The sequence below is a fragment of the Cutaneotrichosporon oleaginosum genome (genome assembly GCF_008065305.1).
Source record: "Cutaneotrichosporon oleaginosum strain ATCC 20508 chromosome Unknown ATCC20508_contig03, whole genome shotgun sequence".
Classification (NCBI taxonomy): domain Eukaryota; kingdom Fungi; phylum Basidiomycota; class Tremellomycetes; order Trichosporonales; family Trichosporonaceae; genus Cutaneotrichosporon; species Cutaneotrichosporon oleaginosum.
In genome coordinates, this window is record NW_027072172.1 from 2,029,032 (window position 1) to 2,041,732 (window position 12,701).

The window sequence follows — 12,701 nt, forward strand, 5'->3', positions numbered from 1 at the left end:
AACAATGTTACACAAAGTCTAGGCATCTAAGACGCCAGCCCGACCGATCGCTACAAGATCTCCAATGACCCAACACAACGTAAAGGAAGCAGCCTACTTGCGTGGCGCCGCCTTCTTCTTGTCACGCCCGCGCTCGCGCACGCTAGGGTTCTTGGGCGTCTTGCGGTCGCGGTTGCGGTTCTTGACGTTCTGTATGTCAGCTTTTGACCTGTGAGGTACGCGAGTCGACTCACGGCAAAGGTGTAGAAGTTGGTGGCTTTCTTCTTGTTGGTAGTCATACGCTTCCCCTTGGATGACGTCTCATCCTCGTCGTCCTCAGCCTCAACCTCAGCCTCGGCCTCGGCGGCGCGCTTGGTCTTCTTCTTAGGCGGGGCGTCGGTGTCGGCGTCATCAGGGAAGACGTCCTCCCAAGCAAGGTCGTCGTCGCCGTCCGCCTCCTCTTCATCATCGTCCTCGTCGTCTTCATCCTCTGCCTCGTCGTCGCTCTCCTCGTCGTCCTCCATGTCCTCGTCGACCTCCTCATCGACGGCCGCGGCGTCTTCGCTCTCGCCATCGGCCATCTCCTCGTCAGACTCTTCGCCTTCAGGGCGCTTGGCGTCGTCGCCCATAAACTTGGGCATGGTGATAATCGCCCTGAGTTCCTGCTTGACGCCCTTGACGCGCTTCTCGCCGAGCACCTTGCCAAGCTCGCGCTCCTGCTCCTCGAGGAGCTTCGCCGCTTCGCCAGTGGCCTCAGTGATGACGCCCTCGCTGGCGATGTCCGTGTCGGACGCCTTGGCAGGAGGCGCGATGAAGTAGGGGATCTTGCCGCGGATCCAGTCGTTGAGCACCATCTTGGCCGCGCTCTCGAGGTCGGGCTCGCCACCCTTGAGTAGCTTGCCCGACTTCTTGGCGATAGAGCTCAGAAGAATCGTCGCACCCTCCTCGCCGTGCCAGCCCTCAGGGCGCGGCTCCAGGCCATATGTCCGCTGGATGTACTCCTGGCGCACACGCTTCAGGAGCTCCGGGATGTGCTCGGCGGGCGTCTCGAGGTTCTCGACACGCACGACGCCCTTGAGCACCGTGTCCGACTCCGAGTCCTTCGCACTGAGGGGCACAACACCGGGGCAGTCGATAAGGTAGATGCGGCGCATCAGGGTGATGTACTGCCACACCTTGGTCTCTCCGGGAATAGGAGCGACGGTGCACACCTTCTTCTTCTTCAGAGTGTTGATGATGGAGCTCTTGCCGACGTTGGGATACCCGATGAAGCCGACCGAGATCTGCTTCTTGTCCGAGTGCAGCACCGAGAACTGGCGCAGGAGCTGGATGAGGGTACCCTTGCCGTATGAGTTGTTGATGGCCGCATGGAAGGCGATGGTGGGCGCCGACAGCGAGAGGTGCTTCTGCCAGCGAGCCTAGAGTGTGAGCGCAAGCGCGATAAGACATAAAGCCAAGAGATGTACGATCCAAAACTAAGGAACCCAGACGAAATTTGCACAGAGGCGGTCCAGACTCCAACTCTATCGGTTCTCCATCGTCTCCCCTTGACTCCTCGCCAAACATCCAAAACGGATGACGACTTTGTGGCCTCCGAAACCCAAGACGGGCACGGAGGTGGGGCACTGGCGGGGAGACGCTCGTTCTTCCACTCTCGTAACAGCCAATTGTGTAGGAAAGTTGCACAATCACCCTGACAGGAGTGTGGGATGGAAGGGGGGGCATATGAGGGATTGAGACAACCGGGACAAGACACTCACTGTGACCCAAGTCGGCACCAAGTCGACCTTGTTGAGAACGTAGATCAGAGCCTTGTGGCTCTTCTCCTTCTTGATGTAGTCGACAACAGGCTTGCAACGGGAACCCAGGGGATCACGGGCATCGAGGACGTGGATGATGACATCCGACGAATCAAGCACCTTGTAGAGCTCTCCCCAGATACGCCTGGACGTGCCCTTCTGGTATATGGGGGCAGAGACGAGCGACCGAGTGCTGCCGTACGCCGCCTCCTTCGCGGCCTCCTTAGCTGCCTGCGCCTCCTCGAGCGTCATCATAGCGGCGGCCTCATCCTCTGCGTCATCGATTGCGGCTGTCGACTCGCCAAGCTCGAGGAACGAGCCGGTGTCGAGGCGGGGGCGCTTACGCTGCGCCTTGGGTCCGAATGTGTTGGAAAACGGCTCGGTGTCGACGATGTGGGGACGCTTGCCGCTGGCGTTCTTGCTCTCGTCCTGAATAAGACCCATAGGCAGGCGGTTGCGCTTGAGCAGAACCGAGTACGGGTCGTTCTTGTGGTTGGCGAGGGCAGTACGGAAGTGGTCCAGGGCGTCCTGAGAGATCACACGAGTGTTGCCGAACCACCGCTTGTCGGGCTGAACGCGCCCCGGCTCGGCCTCCTTGGACTGAAAGGCGGCGGCCTTGACGATCTTGCCGTCGCGGTCGCGCACCGCCTTGCCACCGTTGAGCATCTTGACGCGGGAGGCCGACTTGGCATCGCGGTAGAAGTTCTCGCCCTTGACGCGCGTGACACCGGTGGCGAACTCGCCGACGAGCTTGGAGCCCGAGGCGGACTTGCCCTTGACTCGCCCATGACCCTCCTTCTTGACGGTGTTCTTGCCCTTGCCCATGGTGAAAGCAAGTTTTGGTATGAAGGGGAGGGAGGATGAGAGTTGATATTTGCTCTCCGCGGGGAGGCCGCCAGCCACCGACCTTGACGGGGGGCGAGGAAAATCTTGCCGCCCAGGAATATCTCACCGTGGGAGACCACTCAACATTTTGATGCCGCTCGTGCCTGTAGCAAGTGGAGGGTGACCACTCGACCATGAGTGCGTTTCACCTGACAATCTCTCACGAGCACTTCAAACGAGCATGAATACCTCGCAGGTGTGTTGGAATGTGGGTCTGACAGAAATTGGGGATGTATGCATTGCCTAAGGCCCCGGTTCTTCGTTTTCCAGGACGTGAATCACTCAGCGCGAGTTCTGTTTCCAATCCTCCTTACCGATAGTCGTAGACTCTTCGAAGAAACCCCATGCTTTACCCTTCAACTTCCGACTTCAGCTCAAGTCACTGCAAGGCCGAGCAATTTTACTGCCTCTTACAAGGGATGAGGGGTTACCGCCTCTCACAAACTCGCCGCCGCGAGCCACAGGCGAAGTGATAGTAATGGCTGGAGCCGCTGGCAGGCCGCGGTGCGTATTATCGCGCGGGGTGAAATTCATACTGTGCGTAGTGCGGTATGGGGATGAAGTGGTGGTTACTAGGGACTTCGTGATGCCGGGGGGCCAGGGGGTGTGAGAGGTGGCGATGGGTGATGAATATGAATGACATCTCCCGAGCGGTACAGCTGCACGTCGGGTCAGGGACCAGGCTCGGAGCGGAGGTGCGAGCACTCGCTGCCGTTTGCTGAGAAGCGACGCCGCAGGAGATGGTCTTCCAGGCTACAGCCGTGTCACGAGTGTCCGATTGAAGCGTGTCCGAGTCTTCTTCTTTAGTGTCTTGGGGCTTAGACAGCACAGGCGTCTGGCATCAGCTAATCATGGACAGCTGAATTGAGGATCCACTGTTCACAACAGTCAGTCTGGACAAGGTGATGCAAGTCTCGCTACTCCCGCAAAGTCGAATGGGTGGCTGTTCGCTGGCCAGAGGACATGACATGTACGGGAGTTCTAACCGAGAGTAAAACACCGAGAGGTCAAGCGCTGGTAGACAGGATAAGAGGATCCGATATTGATCAATCATTGAGAAGCGATGGAAGGGCTCCCAAGCTGCCGTGCGAGACAAGTGATCATCCCGAGAAGCGAGCCAGCGTGATTGTACTTCAAAGCGTGCAAGGCGGGGGCGAGCAGGTCGTGCTCCCTACCACTCTGTTGTCCTCCGCTGAGGACACGGAGGCAGTCGCGCCTTCGGTCGAGTCGCGGGCGAGTGCGCGAACCCGCACATACGCTGCTGTGTCACACGCCTGTGTCTGTGTGTGTGCCCGCCGCAGTCATACGAACAACTCGCGACCGAGTGCCAAGTTGGGGGGCCTTCCGTGCCGCTCCCACCCCCTTGAATAGGTATAAGTAGGGGTGCCCCTCCCCCTCGTTGTCATTATTCATCCACAGGCTTCGCAGAGATGTTACCCCCCGACTTCTCGGAGGACAGCTATCCCGCTGGCGCCTCCCCTCCCCCGCCGTACCCACCCGACACTGCCACACCGTGAGTCACTGCTTTGGGATCGCTCACAAGCGCACCACCGACACCAGTGGCCCCGAGCCTCATGCCGATCGCCCTCCCGCCCATATACCGTCCGCCATACCCTACTACATCAGCGTCCACTTTCCCGTCCCGAACTGGCCGTACCCCGACGGCACGGTGGTCGCGCGCGGCCTGCTTCCCGTCTTCGTGACCAACGCGCCCCCCACCCATGAAGGTCATTCGCACGATGCAGCCCATGGTATAGGCGGGCAGCCTAACATCTGCCAAGCTCATCTCGAGTCCCTGTGCATGCCTCTGGCGCGCGCGGCGCTCGCGCACGCCCCTACCCCTCCTCTGGATCCCTTTGCCGAGCGCCACCACCTCATGGTCATTGCCGGAGGCATCATCATGAAGATGCGCGAGCAGATGTCAAAGCCGGACATCATCCAGGCCATCCTCGTAGTCGAGAACCTCATGGCGCGTGCTCTGCAACTCATCGATGACGAGTCCGTCGAGTGGCACTCTACTCTCAACCTCGCCCTCAGCTCAGCACTGCAGGGGCTGCATCACCAGCTCGCGCATCCCCAGTAATCGCGGCGTGCGGAGCGCTGCTCCCCCTGATTGCAGTTTGCAGTGTTCGTTCGATGCGAGTCGTGCGAATGGAGCGAGAAGTCCGCTGTGAGTGACCAAATCCCACACATCCAATTCCCACCCCCCCTGTTCCTCCCCACTCCTAGTATCATCGTCCATCGACAGTCGCCCCGTAGATCGTGGTTAGCTTCCGCGGTGCGTTCCAGTTAGAATCAGTACGTGAGATGCACACATACACGCGTGTCGACGAGTCCAAGTGGTGGCGGAGAGCGTGAATCTGAAATTGGCCGCATCGCAGTGGCTCGAACTGCGGTGGAGGTCTGGGCGACCGCACCGTGGGAAAGCTGAGAGCATCCTCAACCGACCATGTCGGACTCGGCCCAACCAACTTCTGCACCGCTCCGCTCACCATGTCCGGCCTCTACCGCGCCCTGGTACGTCCACTCGCGTGCGCTGCGGAACGGACGCCGCGGTGCGGCGCTGTCCGACACCGCTTGTTGCCTGCTCGGGGCGGCTCACACCCGACCGCCCGCTCTCCCCGACCTTCTCTTGACCTCGGCTGACGACAGCAACGCCACGCGCACGAGTCGCCCGTCATCTTCTACTCGCTCGTCATCGGGTTTGCGGGTAAGTGCTTTTGAGGGAAGGATCGCGGCTGGGTGAGATAGAGGCGGCCGTGCTGATGCCAGGCCCCGCACTCGTGTTCACCGTCCCGCCAATTCGCAAGTCGATGGGCTGGAAGCCCGCGGAGCGCATCCCTGCTACTTACCCTAGTGAGTGCATATATCGATGAAAGGCGGCTCTTCCGAGTCCGCTGGACGCGGTTTACCGGGCTGAAGCTCGGCGGGCATCATTCCATAGAGCACGCCAGCTAACATTCAGTCCCCAACCGCCCCCGTCGCCCAACTACCGGCTTCGAGGACCCCTAGACGTAGGCGCAGAATGCAAGCTTGAAGGACAGACGAGGGCGCAACTGTGCGCGCAGGATCTTGCGGCGCCTCGCCAGTATGTCGGCTGCTGTAGAGTTACATGCGTGATACAACCTCTACTCATCCTTCACTGATTCGCTAACTGGCCGCCTATCCACCTCGGGGGAAGTAGGCGGGGCGTCGCGCCTCTCTTGCGAGTCCCGGTGGACGCTTTCGCCGCGCATGAGCTTCGCGTCCCTCACTGCCCGCCCCGGCCATGGCACGCCGCCGTTACAGTCTAACTCCCATTCCTTGAGCTTCCCCTCGTCCCACATCTTATCCTCCTCCTCAGCAGAGGGCACGCGCAGGATGCTCTGTGTTGTTGGCGCCGGCAAGAGCGACGAGTTCTTTTGCAACTCGCGCGGAAGATAGTCGTTCGTGACTGGGTGCTGTGGTCAGCCTGAGGTCACATGAGCTACTCACAGCGTAATTGGGATTGTAAGCGTAGTCCCGGCCGTAGCCCAGCTGCTTCATGACCTTCGTCGGGGCATTGCAGATCTGGAGCGGGACTGGGGGGAGCGGCGTCTGGTGCGCAAGTTGTGCGGCTCGGTTGTATGCGGTGTACGACCGGGTGGACTTGGGGCTCTCGCTGAGGTACGCGACTAGGTGCTGCGAGGTCAGCTTCTGCGGTTTGCGATTCAAGGTCGTCACGAACCGCAAGGTTGATCCGACACTCAGGCATCCCGATGAACTGGCACGCCTGATATGCGGCGATGGCAAGCGGCAGCGCCTCATTGTTCGCGAGACCGACGTCCTCTGATGCTACCACTACGAGCCGTCGTGCGATGTACAGCGGATCTTCGCCGCCTTCCAACATGCGAGCTGAGAGTCAGCACCACGCTCAGAAGTATCACTTACCGAGCCAGTACATTGCAGCTGAACCGTCGCTCCCACGGATAGACTTGTGCATAGCCGATATCATGTCGTAACGCTCATCTCCACTCCGATTGTAGCCCTTCCGCAGTCCACGGCGCACAGCTTCCATGAGCTGCCCGTCGCGCTTGGCTGATGCGGCTTCTAGATCAGCTTCCTCGTCTAATGTCGTCTGTACGGGCATAGCGCAGACTTGCAGAGCGAGCTCGAAGCCATTGAGCGCCTGCCTTGCGTCACCGTCCGCTGCTTCTGACAGAAAGGGTATAAGTGCGGCCGGCAGCCGTGGTGGATCGGGCACGGCTTTGAGCGCGTTATTGAGGATCTGTTCCAGGTCCTCGGGCGTGTGCTTGGCCAACGTGAACACTTGGCAGCGGGAGAGCAGTGCCCCGTTCACCTTGAACGATGGGTTCTCTGTTGTCGCACCGATGAGCTGCACCCACCCGTTCTCAACGTAAGGGAGGAACAGGTCCTGCTGCGGGCGTGTAAAACGGTGTATTTCGTCGACCATCAGAATCGTCTTTCTGTCGTCAACAAGGCTGCCGAGATCGGTCATGCTCACCGTCCCGTCAACGAGAGTCCGTTCTTCGCCTGCTCGAACACCTGGCGCACGTCGGCCGTCCCCGAGCTCGTGGCTGATAGTTCTCGGAAGTCGGCGTTGGCGTTACGTGCGATAAGCCGCGCAAGAGTTCTGCGCGTTAGCCAAAAAGGGGGAGTGCTCACGTCTTGCCGCTGCCCGGAGGACCCCATAAGATGCAACTTCCCACACCCTCACCAGCCTCGATGCGTGCTCGTAATAGGCTCCCCGGCCCAACAAGGTCCCCTTGGCCAACGTATTCCGACAAAGAGGTCGGCCGCGATCGTTCTGCAAGCCTGTATGTCAGCTAATGTGGGGCAGTGGACTCACGGTTGGGCAGCCTTGAGCGCGTTGATGCGCGGCTTCTTATCTTCCCTTGCTGGATCGGGTGGTGCTGGACGCTTCACGCCTGCTTTCCCGTTGCTTTGCGACGCTGGTCGCGAGCGAAACATGGGGGCATTGTTGCGCGTCGCCGGCGTCTCGGGCTGCGATGTTTCCACGAGTGACCTCTGCGTGCCGCTTGCTTGCAGTGGCGAGGATGGGCCAGCCGCAGGCAGGCCAGGACACCGCAGGTCGAGATGGAGGTTGATCTCGGCCGCGGGCACGCTGCGCTGGCATACGGGGCAGGTCACGACGTCGGCCTGCCGTTTGGCGCTCATGGCGTTTGTTCTGGAGACAGGGAAGGTTGGACATGACGATGGGCAGTCGCGTCGCGTCAAGTCCGCTCATCTGACGTATTTCCGGGAAATATCACTATCGTCAGCGTGGGGCAGGGTCGCGGCCGAAATGTGGATAAGAGAAAGTGGGGCAGCTAGATATCTCCGCAGGTCATCCGCCCACGTGGGTGAGTTTGCCACCGCAGAATGATCGAAAGATCAATGCATGCAGTTCCGCGCACAATGGCTACAGACCATCAAATGTCACAACACGACTCTCCACCATCCTCACCCACCATGTCCGAAAAGCGCAGAGTATCTGACGCTGATGATGGCTTCACAGTCGTCAACAAGCGCAAGCAGCGCAAGCTGGATCGGCACCGTCCCAAGTTCCACTACGACACTGCGTTCTTCAGTGGCGCCAAACACATTGGCATTGCAGTGCGTTGCGCGACTCGCAGTTCTGACAACAGCACATTCGCGACCTTTCGCTTTACATTGCAGCAGAGGCTCCAAAGCCTGGGTGGCTCGTGGTTGACGTGAGAGTTGTCGAGTCCAGCGCTGACCGCAGCATCAAAGCTATGTGACCCACACGGTGGTCGTCCTTGCATCTGGGCTTCTCCCAGAGCATCTGGGCTTGCCATCATTAAATCCCAACGACCGCCTTCCCTTTCCCACACAGGCGGAGGGCTCGCGCGTCCCCTTTGCTCAGAAGATTTGGGCGTACGGATGTCCCACACGAGCCCCAGGCGACAATCGTCGCCTCCATTCCGTCATGGGCACGCTGCTCCGCGGTCCTCTGCCGGACGCACTCAGGAAGAAACGCGAGTCTGAGATGAAGAAGCTCAACGCGAGCTTTGTGAAGGGTCGTGACTCGACGCCCCTCCTTTACGTCCTCACGCCGCAGCAGATGGCCACAAACGGGTACCGCCTGCCGTCTTACGTTACGCCCAGCGAGCACGTATTCATCCCCGGCGAGGTCCCGGCGCGCGACGCCGAGATTCTTGCCAAGACACGAGAAAGCGCAGAGATGGGCGTTCAGGGTCCGTTGTCCGGCACAGTCACGGTCGCTGCCAGCCAGACCAAGTACGTCGAGGTCAACGAGGCTGGACAGCGCACACGAGGGAACGTCCGAGCAGACGAGGGGTGGGTCGAGACGCCACGCGCAGAAGGGCCACCGCCTGGGGGCGAGTACCCAGTTCGCGCGATCGACTGCGAAATGGTATGTCGACCTGATTCGACCGTCAATCTAATTTCAGGTCCTGTCGGAGGACGGCCAGGAGCTCGCGCGTGTGTCTGTCGTCGACCTTGAGACGGGTGAGGCCGTCTTTGACGAGCTGGTGACGCCTCCAAAACCGGTGACCGACTATGTGACTCAGTGGGTCCTTGACCTCGTGCGCTGCTGACACCAGGTGGTCCGGCATGACCGCTGAGCGCATGGCAGAAGCCAATTATACGCTCGAGAGTGTACAGGAGGCACTGGTTACGGGTTCCGACCCCATTATCACGCCTCACACCATCCTCCTGGGCCACAGCTTGGACTGCGACATGGCCACGCTCAAAATCCGCCATCCTCTTATAATCGATACAACGCACATCTACCGGCACGCGCGAGGACCGCCGTACAAGCCGTCTCTCAAGTGGCTGACGAAGAAGTGGCTAGGACGCGAGATTCAGACGGGCAACCTTGGGCACGACTCGCGAGAGGACGCGCGAGCCTGTGTCGACCTCCTTCGTATGAAGCTGCAGCACGGTCCGGACTTTGGGGATCCCAACGTGGACTCGGAGTCAGTCTTCGAGCGCCTGAATCGCATGGGAGGAAAGCCCCGCCGTTCCCTCGTTGCAGACTATGGCAACCCACGCGCGTGGTTTGGAGCGAAGGCCACCACAGCCGTGGCGTGCAAGTCGGATGACGAGATCGTCGATGCGGTTGCCAAGGAGGTCGGCAAGCACGAGTATGTGTTCGCGCGCCTTACTGAGCTCGCGAATGTGCAGAACTGGAACTCGAACAGCGACAGCTTGAACGCCGAGGAGCAGGAGGAGGAGGCGCTGGACGCTGCGCTTGAGCGCTTCAACGCCCGCCTCCAGCGTCTGCACGAGGCGCTGCCGACAAACTCTGCACTCATCGTGCTGACGGGTCACGCTGACCCCCGGCCTATGCTCCAACTCGCTGCCCGTCATCGCCGCTTCGATGCTGCATTTGCTGGCGCCAACGGAGACGTCAGTAAGATCTCCGGTGAAGATAAGTGGACGACAGAGGATGACCGCAACTTGGAGGCTGCCACGGCTGAGGCGCGCCAGGGTATGGCCTTCTTCTGCGTTCGTTAGGCTAGAGTAGCAGTAGAAGAGCTTTAGATATCTCGAGTCGTGCGCAGCCTTGTAGACATTCACTGCTTGCATGATTGTGAGCACGGTAGTAAGGCAGACCAGATTCACTCAGTGGCAGGGCACACGCCCCCGATCTGCAGTCCGCAGCTGCCCAGCCGGATATGACGTATCAGATGCCGATCGTTAGACGCCAAGACTCAACTTCGCTTACCATCCCACCAACCCTCCATCGCCCACTTTTCATAAACATGGCAGCTCTAACTAGCAGCGGCGTGGAGCGCGTGCTCCGCAAAGAGGAGACAACTCCGGAGTGAGTCGCGCTAAGCGCGGCCGACTTGATCCCTCGGGCCACCGCCCGCCTTGCACCGCCGCTGACAACAGGGAGGCGTACGACACGCTCAAGGCGTACTACGTCGCGAACTCGCGCAACGAGCGCAGCATCCAGATGATGGCGAACAAGCTTGGACACTTTGAGGCCGACTTCCCGCGCTTCAGCCCGCAGATTGAGAAGATCCGCGAGAAGTACAGCATCGAGAAGATTGTGCCGAGCGAGAAGTGAGTCCGACGCAACCCATCACGGTTTCGCGGGCTGACGGCAGCGCCGAGTGGCCGCCACGGGACATCACGACAGCCGCACGCCTGAGCTCTGCGCTCGGCGACGAGCGGTGCACGGACGACGACGCGCGCCGCTTCGTGTCCGAGTACGCGGAGCACGCGAGCATGAGCGACACGCACAGCCAAGACTACGTGGTGCGCAAGCTCGACGAGCTCGAGCAGCAGGTGAGTGACTTCTCTTCGCGCTTCTCGCCCCGCTCACACCAGTACCCGCGCTTCTCGGGGCCCATCCGCTCCGTGCGCTCGCGCCACACCGCCGCGCGCACGGGCGCCGCGCTCAACGCCGCGGGCCACCGCCCCTCGGGCCCGACGGGGTTCACGCGGCCGCACACGCACGGCGCGCCGCCCTCGTATGGCCAAGAGGGGCCGCAGCACGCCACAGCCCAGCAGGCGCAGTGGCACGGCTCGGCGCAGCAGCAGTACGCCCAGCCGGGACAGTATGCGCCGCCGCCCGGCGCCCCGCAGAGCCAGTACCAGCCGCCGGCGTATGGCCAGGAGCATGGCCAGACCCAGGGGTATTACCAGCAGGGCCAGCAGTACCAGCAGTACCAGCAGTACCAGCAGTACCAGCAAGGCCCGCAGTACCAGCAGAGCCAACCGCAGTACCCGCAGCAGCAGCAGTACCAGCAGCAGCAGCAGCAGCCGGCGTACGTCCACCCCACGTCTATTGGGACGCAGATGGTGCCCCCGCCGCCGGTGCATGTGCAGTCGCAGCAGATGCACAACACGGCGCCGGAGACAACGGGACAGTGGCGCCCGCCTAACCTCACATCCCAGATCTTCGGGTATGTCAAGCCCAAGTGGTAGGGGGAGAGCAGCCACAATGACTGTGAATGTCTTATGTCCTGATGTTATGATACACGATTTCGGGGGTGCTGAGGGCGGGGAGAGGAGGAGAGGTGCTGACGCCAATTAACGTACGCTGAATTTGACGCGGAGAGATGGAGATGACGGCGGAATCTGATCGCCATTTCAAGCACTCCGATTCAAGCATCACGAAGCACAACAACGCCCTGGTTTACGATGGTACAGTGCATTGCCGCACAGCGGCTACTACAACTGAGGTATGCTCATCTAGAGCGTGAGCCCCTCGGGGGTCTCAATGCAAGTGCAATCAATGCACTCTCGTATGGGGTCCTGCCCAGTGTTGATCAACAGGAGCTTAGATGTACTCCCACTTGATGTCGAAGACGCCGTCGTTGTTGTTGTTGTCGGTGCTCTGGCCGTGGAGCTGGCTCCAGAGCGACGGGGTGAGGTCGAGCTGGTTGTCCGAGCAGCTCATGCACTCGTCGACGATGGTGGCCTCGGCCGTGTTGCCCGTCTTGGTGTCGGTGATGCGGACGCGCTTGCCGCACACCGCGCCGCCGTTGTACTGCTGCGACGCGATGGCGACGATGGCGTCGGTGTTGGCGTACTTGGCGCCCGAGCAGGCGACCGAGCCGGAGCTCTGACCCTCGTTCTCCGACGGGTTCGTGATGTCGTAGTACGACGCGATGGCGGAGAAGCCGCCGGAGACGGCCGAGCCGCTGTCGACCTGGCCGGACGAGCCGGAAGAGGTGGACTGCGCGTCGGCCGAGGTGGTGGTCTGCGACTGCGACCAGTCGTTGGACGACGAGTCGTTGCTCGAGTTGCCCGAGTCCGAGGTCGAGGGCGACCAGTCGTTCGACGAGTCCGAGCTGGACGAGTCGGACGAGCCCGAGCCGTTGTTGTTGTTGTTGCTGTTCCACTTGCTGCCGTGGTTGCCCCACTGGTGGTTGCGGTGGCTGCCCTGGCGGTGACGGCCGTAGGGCGCGGGGGTGGGAGCGGCGATGGCGAGCGCGGCGAGCGTGGCAAAGATGAGCGACTTGGCGAGCATTTTGGGTGTGGAGTATGTGTGTGGGGTGGAGGAGGAATAAGTAAGTCCGTAGAGAGCAGCCGTCCAGCGGTGAACTAAGGGAATGT

General features: G+C 60.8%; 6 protein-coding genes across 6 annotated transcripts; 3 read left to right on the forward strand and 3 right to left on the reverse strand.

The window, feature by feature from the left end:
* Positions 1 to 93: 93 nt before the first annotated feature.
* COLE_04010 (uncharacterized protein) lies at positions 94 to 2,603 on the reverse strand (the record flags this gene model as incomplete). The annotated part of the gene is made up of 3 exons (XM_018422915.2): positions 94 to 189; positions 234 to 1,397; positions 1,740 to 2,603. The coding sequence occupies 3 exons, from the start codon at positions 2,601 to 2,603 to the stop codon at positions 94 to 96; spliced, it is 2,124 nt and encodes a 707-aa protein (XP_018279641.1).
* Positions 2,604 to 5,156: 2,553 nt separating this feature from the next.
* On the forward strand, positions 5,157 to 5,675 carry COLE_04011 (uncharacterized protein; the record flags this gene model as incomplete). Its single annotated transcript, XM_018425325.1, has 4 exons — positions 5,157 to 5,180; positions 5,316 to 5,373; positions 5,436 to 5,519; positions 5,629 to 5,675. The coding sequence occupies 4 exons, from the start codon at positions 5,157 to 5,159 to the stop codon at positions 5,673 to 5,675; spliced, it is 213 nt and encodes a 70-aa protein (XP_018279642.1).
* A 116-nt stretch (positions 5,676 to 5,791) lies between these two features.
* Positions 5,792 to 7,820, reverse strand: COLE_04012 (uncharacterized protein; the record flags this gene model as incomplete). Its single annotated transcript, XM_018420799.2, has 7 exons — positions 5,792 to 6,103; positions 6,138 to 6,323; positions 6,370 to 6,536; positions 6,573 to 7,108; positions 7,147 to 7,275; positions 7,308 to 7,457; positions 7,492 to 7,820. The coding sequence occupies 7 exons, from the start codon at positions 7,818 to 7,820 to the stop codon at positions 5,792 to 5,794; spliced, it is 1,809 nt and encodes a 602-aa protein (XP_018279643.1).
* A 294-nt stretch (positions 7,821 to 8,114) lies between these two features.
* On the forward strand, positions 8,115 to 10,145 carry COLE_04013 (uncharacterized protein; the record flags this gene model as incomplete). Its single annotated transcript, XM_018422916.2, has 5 exons — positions 8,115 to 8,258; positions 8,291 to 8,356; positions 8,389 to 9,039; positions 9,077 to 9,195; positions 9,230 to 10,145. The coding sequence occupies 5 exons, from the start codon at positions 8,115 to 8,117 to the stop codon at positions 10,143 to 10,145; spliced, it is 1,896 nt and encodes a 631-aa protein (XP_018279644.1).
* Positions 10,146 to 10,393: 248 nt separating this feature from the next.
* Positions 10,394 to 11,567, forward strand: COLE_04014 (uncharacterized protein; the record flags this gene model as incomplete). Its single annotated transcript, XM_018422917.2, has 4 exons — positions 10,394 to 10,455; positions 10,527 to 10,700; positions 10,745 to 10,925; positions 10,968 to 11,567. 4 exons carry the CDS (start codon positions 10,394 to 10,396, stop codon positions 11,565 to 11,567), a joined length of 1,017 nt encoding a protein of 338 aa, XP_018279645.1.
* Positions 11,568 to 11,922: 355 nt separating this feature from the next.
* COLE_04015 (uncharacterized protein) lies at positions 11,923 to 12,615 on the reverse strand (the record flags this gene model as incomplete). Its single annotated transcript, XM_018422918.2, has 1 exon — positions 11,923 to 12,615. The coding sequence occupies one exon, from the start codon at positions 12,613 to 12,615 to the stop codon at positions 11,923 to 11,925; it is 693 nt and encodes a 230-aa protein (XP_018279646.1).
* Between the last annotated feature and the right edge of the window lie 86 nt (positions 12,616 to 12,701).